General features: G+C 32.4%; 3 protein-coding genes across 5 annotated transcripts in view; 2 read left to right on the forward strand and 1 right to left on the reverse strand.

Moving 5' to 3' along the window:
* LOC139480960 (endothelin-converting enzyme 1-like) overlaps nt 1-7,264 on the forward strand; it is a 20,326-nt gene extending 13,062 nt beyond the window's left edge. The window contains exons 8-14 of the mRNA XM_071263952.1: nt 882-959; nt 1,667-1,949; nt 3,673-3,830; nt 4,409-4,480; nt 4,809-4,904; nt 5,729-5,802; nt 6,662-7,264. Coding sequence (XP_071120053.1) covers nt 882-959; nt 1,667-1,949; nt 3,673-3,830; nt 4,409-4,480; nt 4,809-4,904; nt 5,729-5,802; nt 6,662-6,761 — 861 coding nt within the window. The 3' untranslated portion in view covers nt 6,762-7,264. The remainder of the gene's footprint in view (nt 1-881; nt 960-1,666; nt 1,950-3,672; nt 3,831-4,408; nt 4,481-4,808; nt 4,905-5,728; nt 5,803-6,661) is intronic.
* LOC139480961 (sulfate transporter-like) lies at nt 7,204-15,798 on the reverse strand. Of its 3 annotated transcripts, none has more exons than XM_071263953.1 (2): nt 15,707-15,798; nt 7,204-10,392 (listed from the first exon to the last, which is right to left on the reverse strand). In XM_071263953.1, the coding sequence occupies exons 1-2, from the start codon at nt 15,731-15,733 to the stop codon at nt 8,275-8,277; spliced, it is 2,145 nt and encodes a 714-aa protein (XP_071120054.1). In that variant the 5' UTR covers nt 15,734-15,798; the 3' UTR covers nt 7,204-8,274. The 3 variants fall into 3 exon arrangements, with proteins under 3 accessions (XP_071120054.1, XP_071120056.1, XP_071120055.1); XM_071263955.1 differs by having other exon boundaries at nt 7,354-10,392; nt 15,731-15,798; XM_071263954.1 differs by lacking the exon at nt 15,707-15,798 and adding an exon at nt 13,067-13,150 and having other exon boundaries at nt 7,354-10,392.
* A 497-nt stretch (nt 15,799-16,295) lies between these two features.
* Nucleotides 16,296-17,371, forward strand: part of LOC139480969 (Fanconi anemia group E protein-like) — a 31,927-nt gene continuing 30,851 nt past the window's right edge. Inside the window, exon 1 of the mRNA XM_071263965.1 lies at nt 16,296-16,369. The gene's annotated coding sequence lies outside the window, so the exon portion shown is untranslated. The remainder of the gene's footprint in view (nt 16,370-17,371) is intronic.

The raw sequence follows: 17,371 nt of genomic DNA on the forward strand, positions 1-17,371 counted from the left end.
TGTCATACAAGTGAGAGGTTTAGCTAGCTATAAAACCAGGTTCAATCCACCATTTTCTACATTAGAAAATGCCTGTACCAAGTCAGGAATATGACAGTTGTTATCCATTCGTTTGATGTGTTTGGACTTTTGATTTTGCCTTTTGATTTTTGATTTTCCTTTTTGAATTTTCCTCGGAGTTCAGTATTTTTGTGTTTTTACTTTTTTCTTAGGGGGTCTGTAGGTAGCCTGTTGTAATGACAAATTTCTGTCCATATCCAAAAATCTCATTTTCCTGTGGCATTCCGAATTCTCAACCGATCCTCCCGGTCGACCACTTATATCACCTGTTATTATAAAAAAGAAGATGTGGTATGATTGCCAATGATACAACTGTACACAAGAGACCAAAATGACACAGAAATTAACAACTATAGGTCACCGTACGGCCTTCAACAATGAGCAAAGCCCATATCACACAGTCAGCTATAAAAGGCCCCGAAATTACAATGTAAAACAATTCAAGCGAGAAAACTAACGGCCTTATTTATGTTGTGTTTGTTATCAATTTGTTCTTTTCCTGAACATGTAGGAAATATTTGCAACAGGACGTAAAGCAAACAATAATCGGTCAATAAATGCACAAATAAGATGAACAATGGTAATTTCCTCACATTCTAGTCAGTCATATTTCATTGATAAATTAAATTGTACTTTCGTGAGAGTATCTTATTTCATTATTAATTTTCACCAACATAAATGTTAAGTCTCTTGTTTATTGGTATTGAAATTTTTATAAATTTAGCTTAATACATCCCAACAAAAATGTTTATTCATTCAATTAATTTTATATATAGTTCGGTATTTTTATCATGACATTTGTGCATTGATTTTTATGACAGATAATGACATCTTTGGACAAAATGGGCTACCCTGATTTCATGATGAATGATAACCAGCTCGCTTCTATATACCAGTCAGTGAGTAGTTATTTCATTCAAAAATCGATTTACTTGTTGCATACATTTACCAATACAATACAAAGTATAACAAGCAGCCCCAAGGTTAATTCAAAAGGTGAATTATGACAAAATTAGACGTTTTAAAAAGAAAACACAAAGGTATCCTTTCAAAGCAAGAATCGCAGAAAAACACATAGGCTATAAAACACTTCAATCTAATTAAAAACCGATCTCTCATCGCTCCTGTTTCTGATATGTCGCGTGGGAGATATCAGAAACAGGAGCGATGAGAGATCGGTTTTTAATTAGATTGTAAAACACTTCAAAATCAAAACAGACAACTATTTAGCCAAAAGAAACACGACAAAATCAAATTAGAAAATACCAAGACATAAAAAAAAACCACCAAAAACTCAAAACTCAAAACAGAGAACACATTGGCTAAAAGAAACATAAAGAGCAGACAATCAACAGTCGACCAAACACTACACAGTAAACTAATGGTTGTGCAACGTGAAACCCACTCAAAAACTAGGCAAAAACGGGTAAACTGAACGATGATACTACTACAATAATATAAGGAAGTAATTTTATATTCAGACATTAGGTATGTTGTTTAATATCAACAAACTTGTACTTATAAAAGTTTTCGTACGACATTTAAACAGTTGTAGTAGTACATCAGAACTAGTATTTGTTTCAATCAAAATGTTTCACTTTTACAGTTAAAAATAAGCAGAACTGATTATTTTGAAAATGAACTTAACCTCAACAAATTCAAACTCAAAGACTGGAACAACCGGTTACGTGTCGGAGAAGACAGATCAAGATGGGTTTTACATACTTATGACACTTATATGGAATACTATGGACCTTGGCATGAGCTAATTGTGCCGGCTGGTTTGCTGCAATTTCCTGTCTATGATTATTCACTTCCGCATTACACGAACTTTGGTTCTATGGGAAGTTTGTTAGGACATTATCTGGTCCATGCAATAGACCGATATGGTATGTTCAATTTAGATGAAAATTAAGAAGATAACACGTTCTACAAAAATACCTGCAATACAAATTATTGTAAGCTATAAATTACAACAAATATCAAACTCTATGCACACTGTGAAAGACCTTGCACAAGAAGATGAAGCAGTGAGACATCTACATCGGGACAATTAAAACGGGTTTCTCTCTTTACAAAAGAAGACGGCAAGTGAATATCTACCGAGAGATATTGCAGTAGTTGTTGATAAGAATTTTGTTAGAATCCTTAAAAATATAAGGCATTATGAGTATCAGTGAAAGTCCCACGCTTCATAATATATATTTACTCGGTAATGTAACTTGCATGCCTCTAAATGAAATATAACAAATGAATGCATATATAACAAGCGTAAGAAAATTTTGAAATTTATAATGTTCAAAATTGTATCCTGGCATAAATCAAAATCTATGATGTTTTCACTGTCACTCTTGTAAAGTTAAAGAACTTGCATGTGAGTGCAATTATCAGTAGCCCAGGATGGATTGATAAATGATTTTTCTATTTTCAATGCACATAACAACTGTTATGAAAGCCTATTGTTGTTAAATATTTATGCACTTTCAAATGCGATATATTCGTGCGTCCTAGTCTGATATTAAACTCTTTTGTATTTTTTAGCATAACAATTAAGTGTTTGTCTGTACGGGGTGTATAAATCATTCGCAGCCACATTGGGTCAGAATATGGCAACAACTCTTTTGACCCGAGAACACAGTTATTTCGTAGTGCATTTCTTCTAAAGACAATAAATTCAAATTTAAAAAAAATCGCACCTGCTCTTTCTCAAAAAGATTTTTACAGCGTAGTGTACTACCAGTGAAACACATAATATCAAAATTATAGAAACTTCTACCAGCTCTTACTCAAAATATTGACAATTCTGTGTTAAGGGGGTGTAAAATTCAGTTTGACAGCTGCAGACGTGATAAAATTTGACCTTTTTGAACTGGACCAAATCACTACTTAACATAAAGGTTCAGCACCCACATTTTTTAAACATGTAATAACATCCCCCTACTTAATATTTCATGCATTAAATATCAAGAAATAAATTGGGAAAGTGTATCAAATAAAACATGCAAGTTATACACGGTTTACACTAGGGACTATATTCGTAAACCAAAGGACGATAACTGTGTCCTTGGACCTTTTAGGTGTCCATGGGTGACCTGCTGCATGTTGAATATGTGTCCCAATTCAATACCCTCAACTTCTAGTGGCATCTCAAATTTTTCGTCCATCATCCCGATTAATTCCCCGATTACACTGCTAACATCCTGTATTCGTTGGTTGTTCTCTTCCTGAATATGAGAGAAGTTTTGCCACTCGACGTTAATCATACCACAATCAATCAATCAATCACTTATTGTACATATGTTCTGAATTACCATTGTAAGTAATAAGGCAATAACAATCAAAACCAAGGAGTAAACAAAGACTCACAAAACCAAAGGACATTTACATCAACAGTTATAAATAATAATTAAGAAACAACACGAACTCCACTAAAAACCGGGAGTGAAATCAGGTGCTCCGGAAGGATATACGTAAGATCAGACATCACTAAATATATTGAATTATTGACGACAAAAACGGTTAAAGTTTCCCTGGCTTTCGCGTAATCTTTCTTTGAAATGGATTCTTTCTACTAATACATTTCAGATTTCTTATATCAAATTTTATTTGTAGGTTCTGTTTATGATAGTAAAGGAGACTACAATGTGCAAGGATGGTGGTCAAATAAAACCAAACTGTCATATAACACTACCACAAATTGTTTTATAGATTACTTCAATAATAAAACAATGGGACCATTTGCTATAGCTGGTCAATTTTCCCTTCAACCGGTATGTTTTCTGTTTCAGAATGGCAACCAAAATATGAAGTATAACGTTAGTCTTGAATAATACTTTCTATTCTGTTATTTTCGAGGATATCACTTTTCGTGTATTAAGGAAAGTAGTATTTTTGTGGATATTTCCGTTCGTGTTTTCGCCAATCTACATTAAATGTGGAACAAGTGTCTCCATTGTAAAACTGTTTAAAGAGGTTACATGAAAAAATGTTGATAGAATTAACACATGGAGTCAGTCTCGTATCATAGTAATGAAAACGCGATAAGTATCAAATGTAACCCAGACTTATATCTATTTAGTAGAAGTATTACATTTACATTTTACCTTTTCCTTAGTTCTAACTAGAGCAAAAGTGTCATTATCTCAAATTTTCCAATGCAATAATACTATCAGAAAAAAATGTTTTGTAGTTGAAATGAAATCTAAATTGTGTCTTTTTTTCTGTCAGTAAATTGATAATCTGTCACTGCTTTTGTATGACATATGAATTGCTGCAGTATCTTGTCTTGGTTTAGTATAATTTCCAAACGCAAGATTTATAAATAGCCTCCCAAATATTTTCCTCTAAGGTTCCAGTAAATGGACGGAGGTATGCTCGTGAAGGAATGGCAATTGCAAGTGGAGTCAAGCTAGCTTTCAAGGTAATTGGAAGATCTTATAAGAGACCAATTGTTTTTAAATGATTTTTATATTTTATGTAATCAACATTTAAAATGAATCAATTCACGGCAACTTCACTTTATTGATATAATATAAATACTTTCATACTTCATTTGGCACTACATAATGTTCTTTCAAAATAAATTTTTATAAGTTTGACAGAAAAAAAAAAGACGTGGACATAACATTATACGTTTTTATAAAATCAATTTTATATTTTATCCTTTATTTGTAAAAACAGAAAATGATTTATTTGAGATATCTTAAAATTAAGTTATTTAATTTGTAATAATCGACTTTTTTTGATAGGCTTATCAGAAATGGATGGCGGCCAACACGATTGAGAAACTATCTCCAGGAACAGGTCTATCGAATGAACAAATGTTCTTTGTGTCATATGCACAGGTATGTTTCTTTCTCTAACATAGTGTAACCGAAAGACTGTAATTGGTATTTGCTGCTTTTTAGCCAAACACGCGACATTCAAGAGTAAGAGCAAATACTGGTCACTCGGAGTCAGAAGAAGGTGTCCGGGTCATGTGACATGTCTTCCTTCTATCTGTCTCTTTGTGAATAAGTCCACTGATAATCCAAAAACTTAACTGTTGTCAGAAATACTGCTATGTGTAGGAACTATTTTATTCAAAATATTTAAATGTTTCTTGCATATTCCTTCTAACTGGACCCGAATTACTGATTCGATGATTTAAATTTGTCTTTCTTGTATTTTTAGGATAAATGCAAGATATTGTCAAAATTATCAGAAATGCGGTTATCGATATTCTTCATACGTCATTAATCTAATGATCTGTTTAGAAATCAACCAAAATTTTATAAAACCTTAATGTACACATACTTGGCTGTGACACTTAGCATAAGGGAAAATATCAAAAAGACTTCCTGAGAATGGCCCTGGTATGAAATGAATTCAGGGGAAATGGGGTGTACTCTCCTTTACAACTTTTCTAGAGAGATCAGATCAATTAAGAATTTGACAAACGGAATAGACATTTGTATAATGTTGAGTACTGTATGAAGAGGGCGACTGAATGTTTGGTATTATGCGTAGTTCAGTATTGACCCATTCCATTCATACTTAAGAAATAGAAATACCTTAAAAAAAGGTTTTACGAGCGTCACTCATAAGTGATTCATTTGTAGACGAAATGCGCCTTCAAAATAATAATAATACTATCTTTAGTAATTGTTTTTAACCTTTTACTTTACAGAGTGAATGCTTTAATAGAAATGACAGATATGCATACAGTAGAGCTATCCGGGGCAGTGTATCTGAAGATATAGCGTATGTATTCATTGTGTTATCGAATGTGTCTTTAGCGTGTCTCTGTATAGTGCACTTATTTAGATAACAGTATTTTGTCAATGTCTTATGTATGATTTAAGAAACAATGCAACAAATACATACTCCGGGAATCTTAAAAAGGGCAAGACCGTATGCGTCGACGAAGTAAGCGTCTTTTGCTATACATGCATCACCCGTTTTACGATTCAACACTCAGTCGCAATTGCACACTCAGGACATAATCAGTAAAATTATAGATTAGGCGACTTTTTTCGCATTAAACTGTTATATGTAGCTAAGAAGATGTGGTATGAGCGCAAATTAGACAACTTTCCATCCAAGTTACACTGGAAAAAAGTTAATAATTGCATGTTTGTTTGGATTGCTCAACCAATTTCGTCATTACAACGGAACTTTAAACAACTGTCATTAAGGTAGGAGGTTAAGTTAGCTATTAAATCAGGTTCTGCCATCATTTTCTACGAAAAAAGTCTGTACCAAGTCATCAATATGTCAGTTCTCTCTTGCTTCTTCCGTTGATTGATAACGTTTGATTTTGTCAGTTTTTATGTCTTCCCGTTTTTTTAGTTTGCCTTTCAATTTGGTTCTTTTCTTTTTCTTTTTTTTTTAACAAAATATCAAAGACTTCAAACACATTCCGCCTTTTAGTCTGAAATTATGAAATTTAAAATACGGATATCTCCTCACGTCTGACGTACAAGAAAGTAAGCCTTACATCTTTCATGAGTGTATACAGTTGTATTGTTTGTGCTAGTTAATTTTTTAAGTACATAAACGGCGTTTCATATTAATATATACATCGTTATACCTTTTTTCAAACTCAATCTGTTTATTTCAGTACAAATAGTGCAATGTCACACGTGAGAGAGTTTTCCCAAGCATTTAGATGTCAAGTTAACTCTCCGATGAATCCTGCCAAGAAATGCAATCTGTATTGAAATTTGTGATGGCAACGAAAAGACATCATTCAAATGACTGGTTTCAACTTCTCCATTGTATTAAACCAAATGAAAAGACTGGATCATTCAATTCCTTTTTTATATAGTGCTTCATATTTATCAGAACGTTAAATTTCAACTTTAATTAAAATCACAATGTTTTCATCAGCAAAATGTTTTCGTACCATTGTTTTCAGAGACACCTGATATAGTGTAACATAAACCATGTGTCATGCAATTTCAATGCTTTGAAATCATCATTGTTTGTATTTGCATATGTTTCTGAAACAACGAATTGGTTTCATTTGAATACGTTTTGAATGTTTCAAGGGTCCATATCGCTTATGACAGCATGTGGATAAATACATTTTTCTGGTAAAACTGCAAACTTCCTTAAAAATAGTTTATAGTTATCAAAATTCAATAATCTACTATGTGTTCGTTAATTTTCGTTGATATTATTTTTTACCTATTGAGAAATCAAATTTATGTGAAAACTCAAATTGTCAATCTTTAAAATAAACAATAAGGGCATTTGTAACTGTTATGTGATTGGTTTTAAAGTGTTAAAAATCATCATAACGATCATGTATGTTAACATCGAGTGCCATTTAATCTTGTAATAACAAAATATTGCATGATCAATATGTAAAACGAAATATGTATTGCAGATTGTTGAATAATAATGAGAGATCACAAAATATGAAAAGTTTTAACGGAAAACGTTGCTAAAAGAACTATGACACAACAGAAACACAACATTAAAATGTAACACACACAGAAACGAACTATAATATAACAATGGCCATTTTCCTGACTTGGTACAGGACATTTTAATAAAAAAAAAATGGTGAGTTGAACCTGCTTTTGTGGCATGCCAAACACATTTGTCAGCCATTTTTTACATCATTTCAGTTTCGGACAATTGAGGATATAAAAAAAGTATATTCTGCCTAATATCTCGAATCTTTCCCAGAAATTGACAATGCATGCAGAGGAAAACCCTACGATAAAAACAAGCGATGATTTCAATTTGCTCTCTAAATATATATATTTGATCGTTATAACGCTATCCTTCGGGAAAAACGCAAACATTTGCAGAATAATAAACCTTTTATCAATTATATGTTAAATTGTTTTGACGTATTTCTGCTCTGACACTTATTGTAAATAAAGGCAACAGTAGTATACCGCTGTTCAATAGTCATAATTCGATTAAGCAAAAAGCGATCAGGGTAAACAGCAAAAATAACTAAAAACTGAACTCCGAGGAAAATTTGTGTTTCCGAAGTAACGCTGAATTTCCATAGAGAACCAACATAATCAGGTTGTTTTTGAAGACTTGAAATCGGCCGCTTCAGATTTGTTTTACTTTCTTGTCAACAAATTGTATTCCCAACTTGTAAGGTATAGAAATCAAAGTAAATAAATATGGAAAAGTATCATCGGAAAGCACTATAAGTTGTGTATTGTTGTACGTCTATGTAATTGGAATTTAGACGTTTCACATTGTTCAAAGTTTCGTGTTTTCTCTCAAATTTGATTTCGTTGTGGTATTTTCATTGTTATCGGTAGCTTTATTTGAGTTGATAACATAAACTGCATCTGCCAAATCATAAAGCATATTCTCTTTTGGAAAGTTTTCAAAGAAGTCAGCTGCTCTTAGTGTTTCTGTGATTTTTGAAGAACACTTTACAATGTATATCTCTATATCAACGGCTTTGTACTCCTTCATGATCTGAGTAAGAATATTTATCCCAGATAAATCTACATTACTGATCATTTGAAAATCAAGAATGATGTGACGGATATTTTGTTCAAGTTTCTTCCCTTTCTCAGATACATCCTGATTTTCAACTTTTACTATTTCATCTTTTTCTTTCCTGTTCTTAAGCTTAATGGCGTCTGCAACTTGGCTATATAATATTTTTCTAAAATTTTCTGCATTCGCGAAATGCAGTGGTGCTTGATATTGGAAAATTTTGATAGAACTGATTTCGATGACGTGAACACGGTTTTTCGAATCTACAAATATGTCTTCTCGGTCAGAGTAACCAATAACTTTGCCAGATGCCATCTGATTTTGAATCACAATGGATAATATTGAGAAGCCTATGCCAGCCATTAGTCCATAGTCCAAATCGACCAGTACTGATACAGAAAAAGTAATCAGCCAAATTATACAATCAAACTTGTTTATTCGCCAAAGCCTTGGTATATCTCCAAATTGCATCAATAGATTCTTCATAGCCACAATTATCATAGCTGCCAAGATTGCAACAGGAAGTGATTCGAAAAGAGTTCCTATCCACAAAATAATTAGCAGTATAATGAGTCCAGTTGGTATGGCATTCAATGTTGATTTCGCGCCCAAATTGCTAAGAACCATTGTTCTAGGGGGTGCTGTTGCTTGGGGAAAACAAGAGAAAAACGAAGAGCCTATGTTACTTATGCCATATGCAATCAATTCCTGGTTATCATCAATTGATATTCCATGCTTTTTGGCAGTTAGTTTTGCTAATGATATTGTCATCGCTAGAGATAATATTGCCATTACAACACAGTCCATTATCATTGAAGATGCAGTGTGTAATGCCGGAACTTTAGGCATTGGAAATCCTGAAGGAATATCTCCTACAATTTTTACATCGAAATTGTTTTCGAATTTACCGAAATATGAAACGATAGTCCCTATAATGACAACGATAAAATCAATAGGAATTGGTATTTTCATGCGATCTTTATATTTTTCGTTAATCAGAATTTTTACAATGAGTAAAATAATAATTGTAATTACTGCAATCACAAGTTCCGAAATAACGGCTAATTCTATATTTGAGAAAAGCTCAATGTACATCTTCACTAACTTTCCTGCTCCAGAATGAGGTGACACGACGATGCCAAGCATTTTAGGAACTTGGCTTGAAGCTATATGAATTGCTGCTGCCGTTGTAAAACCGCCGATAAAACTAACCGACATGTATCGTGTCAGAAATCCAAGACGACAAATACCAAGTCCAGCTAAAATTAATCCTGTCAGTAAGGACGCTGTCATGGCGGCTCCAACTTTGATGTCCTCCAAGTTGTTTTGTAAATAACGAGAAGAACTGTTTCCCGTAGACTCATCTGAATGATTAATCGTTGATATTAAATGCAGTGCGTTGCTACTTAAATAGCGATCAGCCTCGCGTTTGACAACAGTCTGTGTCAAAAGAGCCATGACCGCATTAGATCCGAAAGAAACGTGTGGAGACGTCCCAAAAAACATATATATCAAAACAGGAAAGAAAGTTGTGTACAAGCCATTGATTGGTTGGAGTCCCGCTAATATTCCAAACCCAAGCCCCTGTGGAAGGTGTAAGAATGTTGCTGTTAGACCGCTAAGGAAATCACCTAGAATGTTTGGCGTTTTGTATTTCTCAATGAATTTAATTATAGGTAGCAGTGTTGTCAACACTTTCCAAACGCGTGTTCTAGAGCAAAAGCAGTTGTCCTTAATCTTTCCGATTTTCGAACGTCTCTTGACAGGTACCTTATAATACACGCTATCAAGTGCTTCGGATGAGTACCATCTTCTTTGCGTTGAAATCAAGTCTTTAGCCTTTAATTTCACTTCCATTGTTGAGTTTATCTGAAAAAAATAACAATTGGTTATTGTCATATTGGTAACTAGATCATGTTATAAAAAATGGTAAACAACACGTTTAATAATTTTCTTGCGTCCGAAGCCCTTTTCTGGATTAATCTTCATTAGGAACGCTCAAAGCCAAAATTTGAAATCCGAAGATGTATAAGTACCGAAACCGTTGAAGAGTTATATGTCAAAAATACCTAAAATAAATAGTCAAATTCATCTAAAGCCAACTTTGCTTGAGGGAGTTACATTACTACTATCGGTCTCCCCTGCTATATACATTTCATTTGATATTCCCAGGTAAATACTAGCGGAGAAAACTATGTATTTTTCAATGTTTTATGGCAAACATTTTCAACAGTAGGCTATAAAATTGAGAATGGAAATGGGGAATGTGTCAAAGAGACAACAACCCGACCATAGAAAAAATAACAACAGAAGGTCAATTCCAGGCAAATTGTTTTGTGAACACTTTTTTTACTACCATTATGTATATAAGAGTTATAGAAGATGCTTGGTATTCGTCAATAAAGCAACCCAACGAAACAAATAATAATGAAAGCTGGCAAGGACTCTGAAAATAAATATAGTAAAATCATACGTTTGACTACATCCACAAGTATTTATAGTAAGGAAGCATTTTTACTTCAAATAATTATTTGTGAGGACTTCGAGCGCATCCTATGTAGAGTCTTGTGCAGACGAAATGAGCGTCTTGTGTAAATCATTTGGTTTCTGGTATATATAATTAGTTTTCACAACTACTGTGACAATGCCAGTATTGAAATACGTTTCGTCCTCAAGAGTGAAACAGCCTAGTACTCAGCACTTCTTTTATAATATGATATATAAGCAAATCCGTTATATCCTGTAAAAATTTGAATAAGCCAATCGCGAAACACGAAGATACCCACTGTATTAATTGTCTTTGTTGTATGTGGAATAACGTGTTGGACTTTTGGGTTTTAAATGCTCTTCAACACCTTATTTGATTTTACAACTGTTTGCAATCGAACGCCACTGGTGAGTCTTATGTAGACAAAACAGGCATCTGGCGTACAAAATAATAAGTTAATTCTAAACGCTTTGATGAGTTTGTTTTAATGCATCCTACAGACTTCAACCATATACTGGTATCTATATAATATATCAAGTTCTATCTGAATAGTCCCGTATTTACTAAAGCTAACAATACATTTGATAGAAACAATCAACGGTCTGTCATTTAAATTGCGCAATTCTCCAAAAAATAATATCTATAAAGATATAAGATAGTCACATAACTACTTTCAGTAGCCAAAGAATATAAACATAACTAGTTTTGTTATTCCGAGATGCATGATAAACAAAACAATTTAAGTCTAGTAAAGTTCTATGATATTTTTATTACTACAATTATTATTAGTTACTGTAACAATAGAGCATTAACGTGAAATAATTCGGTGACTGACAAAAAGTAACGACGCACTTGGTACATGTTTATAAAAATTTACAAACATGAATTATATCTTTCTATCGAGCAAACTACGCATGTTAAACATAACCTAACACATTTGTCATTAGATTTGATTATTTCTTTTTTTTTTAAACTATGCGTGTTTGCATGTTATTTCATTGAACATACAAGTACATTTAACATACGATTATGAAGAAATGAAAGACAATTTTCAACATAGGAAATAAATTTATTTGACTGTATATTTGTATCTGCGAATCATCAATTGGAGATAAAATAGGGATTGCAAATTTATGACGAATTTAAACGTGCGCAGAATATAAATTCAGAAATAAATATATTTCAAAATAAAAGACCAAACAACTTAAACTAGTGTCTGATGAGTCGACATTTTCTGTAAATGAATTACGAGTCTTCTTCAAATTGTAAAATAGACACAAAATCTAATGCTTCGAATAAATAATCACGAATATGAAAAGGGAGATAATTTGTTTGTAGCTTTCACTGTGCCAGACGTTATGGTAACCCTAATAATCATGAATATGAAAAGGGTGATACACATGTAATTTGTTTGTAGCTTTCACTGTGTCAGACGTTATGGTAACCCTAAACATAGTGTGTGTGTGATGCAAGGAAGGATAACAAGGATGCTCACAGACAATTGGGCTAAACGTTTGATATAGAGGCTGTTCAAATAGTTAAGCATGTCTATTGAATTGTAACGAACGAGTGTAATCGATTTATTTTTTCTTTATGGAAGCAATAACGTATGTAGGAATATCTAACTTGAAGTTTACATTTTCTTAATAGATTACTGCTTAATGTACAGCGGGAATATATATCATTCATATTCAGGAAAGTACATCCAGCTTTGTTATGTAAGCAAGTTTGCCAGAAGACATGCCATCCTACATGGATACATACTGCATGTTTCTATATGAGAGGTAGTAAGCCAAAGAAGCAAACACTAATTTGATTAATGTTTCTGGTTGGCCAGATAGGACTTTCGATAGCAGAAGTAAGTACGCTATGTACAGCGTGACGACATAGATATAATATATTGTCATGAGTTTTAAAAAAAGTCGTCAAAAGTACAAAAGTTTTGGCATAAATATGGTTTTAATTATTGAAAAAATACAAATTTCGAAAACTAAACCGTTTTTACAAAAGTGTATTTTAAGAAAATTGAAAATAATGTAAAAATGATAAACATACCTTCAGTTATACATTTGTATACTACAAACATAGATGAGAAATAAATGTTTTAATTAAATGTTTTCACAGATAGACATAATAAATATGTCATTCTATTTATTTTTGTAATTAATTTTGCATGTAAAATTATATAAAACCACGTGAGAAAACAAACTAGTGTGTCCCTTCAGGTACAGAAAGGTAAGAAAATATAAGTTTCACAATGAACTATTCTTATTATATAAAAAAATTACTTCAACCTATATATCTATAGCCGATAGCCCCAAAAGACTGGTAGACACAGAATTTATTCATATAACAAACAGTGTATTTCTAATGATCCATACAAAATATAACTCATAATTTCATAATTTATGTACATGAAAAATCAGATATAATTGTATGATCATGTGTATTCTAGATATATGTTGCTCTGTCAGTCCCGCCGGCCAGGAAAACCACCAAAAAATAGTTAACTCGGTTAAACTATATTTGAATTGCAGTCAAATGACTACATTTCAAATATTGTGGAAAATGTCGGAAACCTGGGTCAAGAACCCAATGCTCGAAAGATTGTCTCGAGAAAAATCAATCAATTGTGTTTGTATTAGAATACATGAAGTTAGTGTACAGGCAAATTAATAGCAATTTAGTTTATTTCACTGTTGTACAGTCTGATATTTGGCTAGAAGTAACCAACAATGAAAACTATTCCTGCTTAGTCTTAATATCACATGAAATTAGCTACATATAAATGTAACAAATACCAGTATCAACAAGACCTCAATGCTAATACATTGGCCTGTGAGCCTGAAATAGTTATATATAGATAAATATAACTAATAATTACAATTAAGTGTTCGACTTCATATCTTAAATACTAAATGAACAAATATTATAAGATGGCTTTTCAGGGGGAATAGTTATCAAAGGTACCAGAATTATATTTTAGTACGTCAGACGCGCGTTTCGTCTACATAAGACTCATTAGTGACGCTCAGATCAAAATAGTTTAAAAACCAAACAAGTATAAAGTTGAAGAGCATTGAGGATCCAAAATTTCAAAAAGTTGTGCCAAATACTGCTAAGTTAATCTATGCCTGGGATAAGGAAATCCTTAGTTTTTCGAAAAATTCTAAGTTTTGTAAACAGGAAATTTATACAAAATGACCACAGGATAAAAGTTTACTTATGTCAAGTATTTTTTTTATTTGAATCAAAGATAAATTCTGCACAATTTTGTGAAAAGTGCAAATTTAACAAAGACCAAAGCTCCGTGTTGAAGGTTGTACCTTCAACTTAATTGTTTACTTTTATAAATTTTTACTTGGATGGAGAGTTGTCTCATTGGCACTCATATCACATCTTACTATATCTATCTTAGGGGTAAAACCAATGGTGGTATTACAGAATTATCTTTTTAAAATCGGGTATAACCGTAGATGAAGATAACTAGTATGAATAACGTAAATTGTACGACTCCTACCATTTCATGATATATATTTTTTATCGGCAATTAGAACATTTTCCCTTTGATCTTACTGCCTAATATTTTCAATATCATGGACAGGACTTGATACTCGAAAATATTAGGCAATAACGTCATGTATCAGTGCAGTAACGTCACATGTTCCTGTTCATCCGCTTCAATTAATCAATGAAATGCACGCGACTTCATTCATACAATCGAACATCGAACCCAACGTTTTGTACGCGTAAAAGTAGTTTTACTTATTATTTCAATTAACGTCATATTCTTTACAAAAACAAACAAGAGTTACGACAGACTGTCGATAAAAAGAATAATGGCATTTTATTTTTTGATACTGACTTCATCAGCTCGAATATCAGCTCGCCCTAGCGGGCTCGCTTGATATTCTTGCTGATAAAGTCAGTATCAAAAACAAAATTGCAATTATTCTATATATGCATTATAAGAATATTGTACGACTCGTACTATTTCATGATATAAATCCATTCCTCTTACAATAAGCAAATTAAGCGATTCCTACTCTTTCATGATAAACATTCATACTCACAATAAGAAACTTGTACAATTCGTACTATTTCATGATATACATCAACACTCACAAAAAGCAACTTTAACGATTCGTATTTCATGATATACTTTCATAATCAAAATAAAAATCGTTTATCATTGCTACCAAGTCTAATATTGATTTATACTTACAATTAATAAGAAACTTGCACTATTCCTATCATATCAGGATACAATACATTCTTACTCACAAAAAAATTGTAAATTCTACCATATCATTATATTCATTAATACACACAATTAGAAAATTGTACGATTGCTCATTGTTGAAGGCCGTACGGTGATCTATAATTGTTAATTTCTGAAGAGTTTTGTCATTGGCAAATCTTCTGTTTTTATATTCACAACAAGAAACATGTACGAGTCCTATTTCTCAAGATATACATTCATACTCACAATAAGATAGTTGTTCAATTCCTGCAATGTCTCAATAAACATTCATACTCACAATAAAAAATTGTTTGATTCCTACCATTTCATGATATACATTCATCCTAGCAATAAGAAACTGGTGCAATTCCTACCGTTTCATAATATACATGTATACTCACAATTAGAAACTAATGAAATTCCTACTTTTCATGATTTACATTCATACTCACAATAAAAAAAAACACGATTCCTACCATTTAATAATATTAGTGTGGCAGTAGGATCTTTAACATTTCATCTTAACTTTAAAAATTTAGGAAAGCCTGCACATCACAAATATTATACATGAAATGCATAAAAATAAAGCCGTGCATGAATTATAAACATTGCACTGATGTTGAAACAAATTCTTCAATAAAAACAATAAAGAAATCGCTTTCATATAATAAAAATATGAATGCATCGTACAAAAGTTTTGGTGAAAGGTATAGATGAGCACGGGTGGGGGAAATGAAATTAGTCTTTTGTATAAAACCACTCCTGCATGTCTTACAAGTATAACCTTTAAAATTACTACTTTAACTGTGTTAGTTATAAGAAAGTAACAATTTTGAAAAGCAACAGCTTATACTTGTTACACATTGCAGCCGGATCGTCGAAGCGTTAACTTCAAAACATGACATTGACGGACTAGAGTATCCAACCTCAACTTTATTATAGCGCCAGGCTGCTGTAAAGTACCAGCAGTAAACCATGTCTTACCAGATTGATTTTTCAAATAATATGCAGTATTATCAACATTTTCTAACCAACACTGTGACTTATTTGCCTTTTGTTTAGTTCCTGTTGTTATTGTGTTGTTTAATTGCTGTACAATGTATATATGTATGTGTGTGAGTAATTGTTACAATATTACTTTGAACTGCTTATCCCATATATCATTCAAAATTACAACCATCGCGTACGTTTTAATCACACAAAACCTAGTCCATAATCAAGATCTATTGAGGGTTTTTTAATTTTAATCTAATTAGCTTTCTCATAGGAATGAATCGAAGCAACAACAATCGAAATAGCTTACTGATATTACTAGTATTCGGACTAGTAGAAAATACCTTAAAACTACTGTCCAAACATTAAATGAACGTGGCATTCTCCAAGCAATGGTTCAGAATTATAATTAACAAATGTTTTATGATATGACTTCCTCTGGTCTGGTAACATTCTGCAGGAGTATATTAAAAATTATGTGTTCCATTTCCATCTCCAAATCGAAACTATACATATGTATATACAATACTTAAAACATGATTTACTGTTGTCAGTTAACAAAAATATTGATTTGCCTTTTCTCAACTGGTTGATCTTTTAACGGTGAGTATACAAGGGTGATTTCACTTACTCCACAAACTTCCCATACTCACAATTCCATTCATTTTGCTCCCAGACAAAAATCGGTCAGAGAAGATTGTCCATCATATCCCTTATTTGCTCACATTGTTCTTCCAGTTCCCGCCTCCTCTGACACTTGTTCATGTCCATTCAACAGACAACTGACATTATGAATAAACCAACTGTTTTCCACTCTTCCTATTATATTTCTTTGCACACAAAAAAATTAAATCATCCATTGGTCGGTTCATATCTCAGTTTCAACAACTATCGGTAATAAATATTTAGTTATTTTCTAAAAGCAAATCAATGTAAGTACCTAGAATGAGGACAATAAAGCATTTAATCAATCAACCAACCAACCAACCAACCAACCAAAATTAGCATCGATGAATGAACGTGAAATTCGTCAAACTTGATAATATGCTTAATCTATATCAATAAACAAACAAGCTAAAACACTTACAAACCATCAAAATCAATCAATTAACCAATCTAAGGAG

The sequence above is a fragment of the Mytilus edulis genome, chromosome 7, assembly GCF_963676685.1.
Source record: "Mytilus edulis chromosome 7, xbMytEdul2.2, whole genome shotgun sequence".
Taxonomy (NCBI): Eukaryota; Metazoa; Mollusca; class Bivalvia; order Mytilida; family Mytilidae; genus Mytilus; species Mytilus edulis.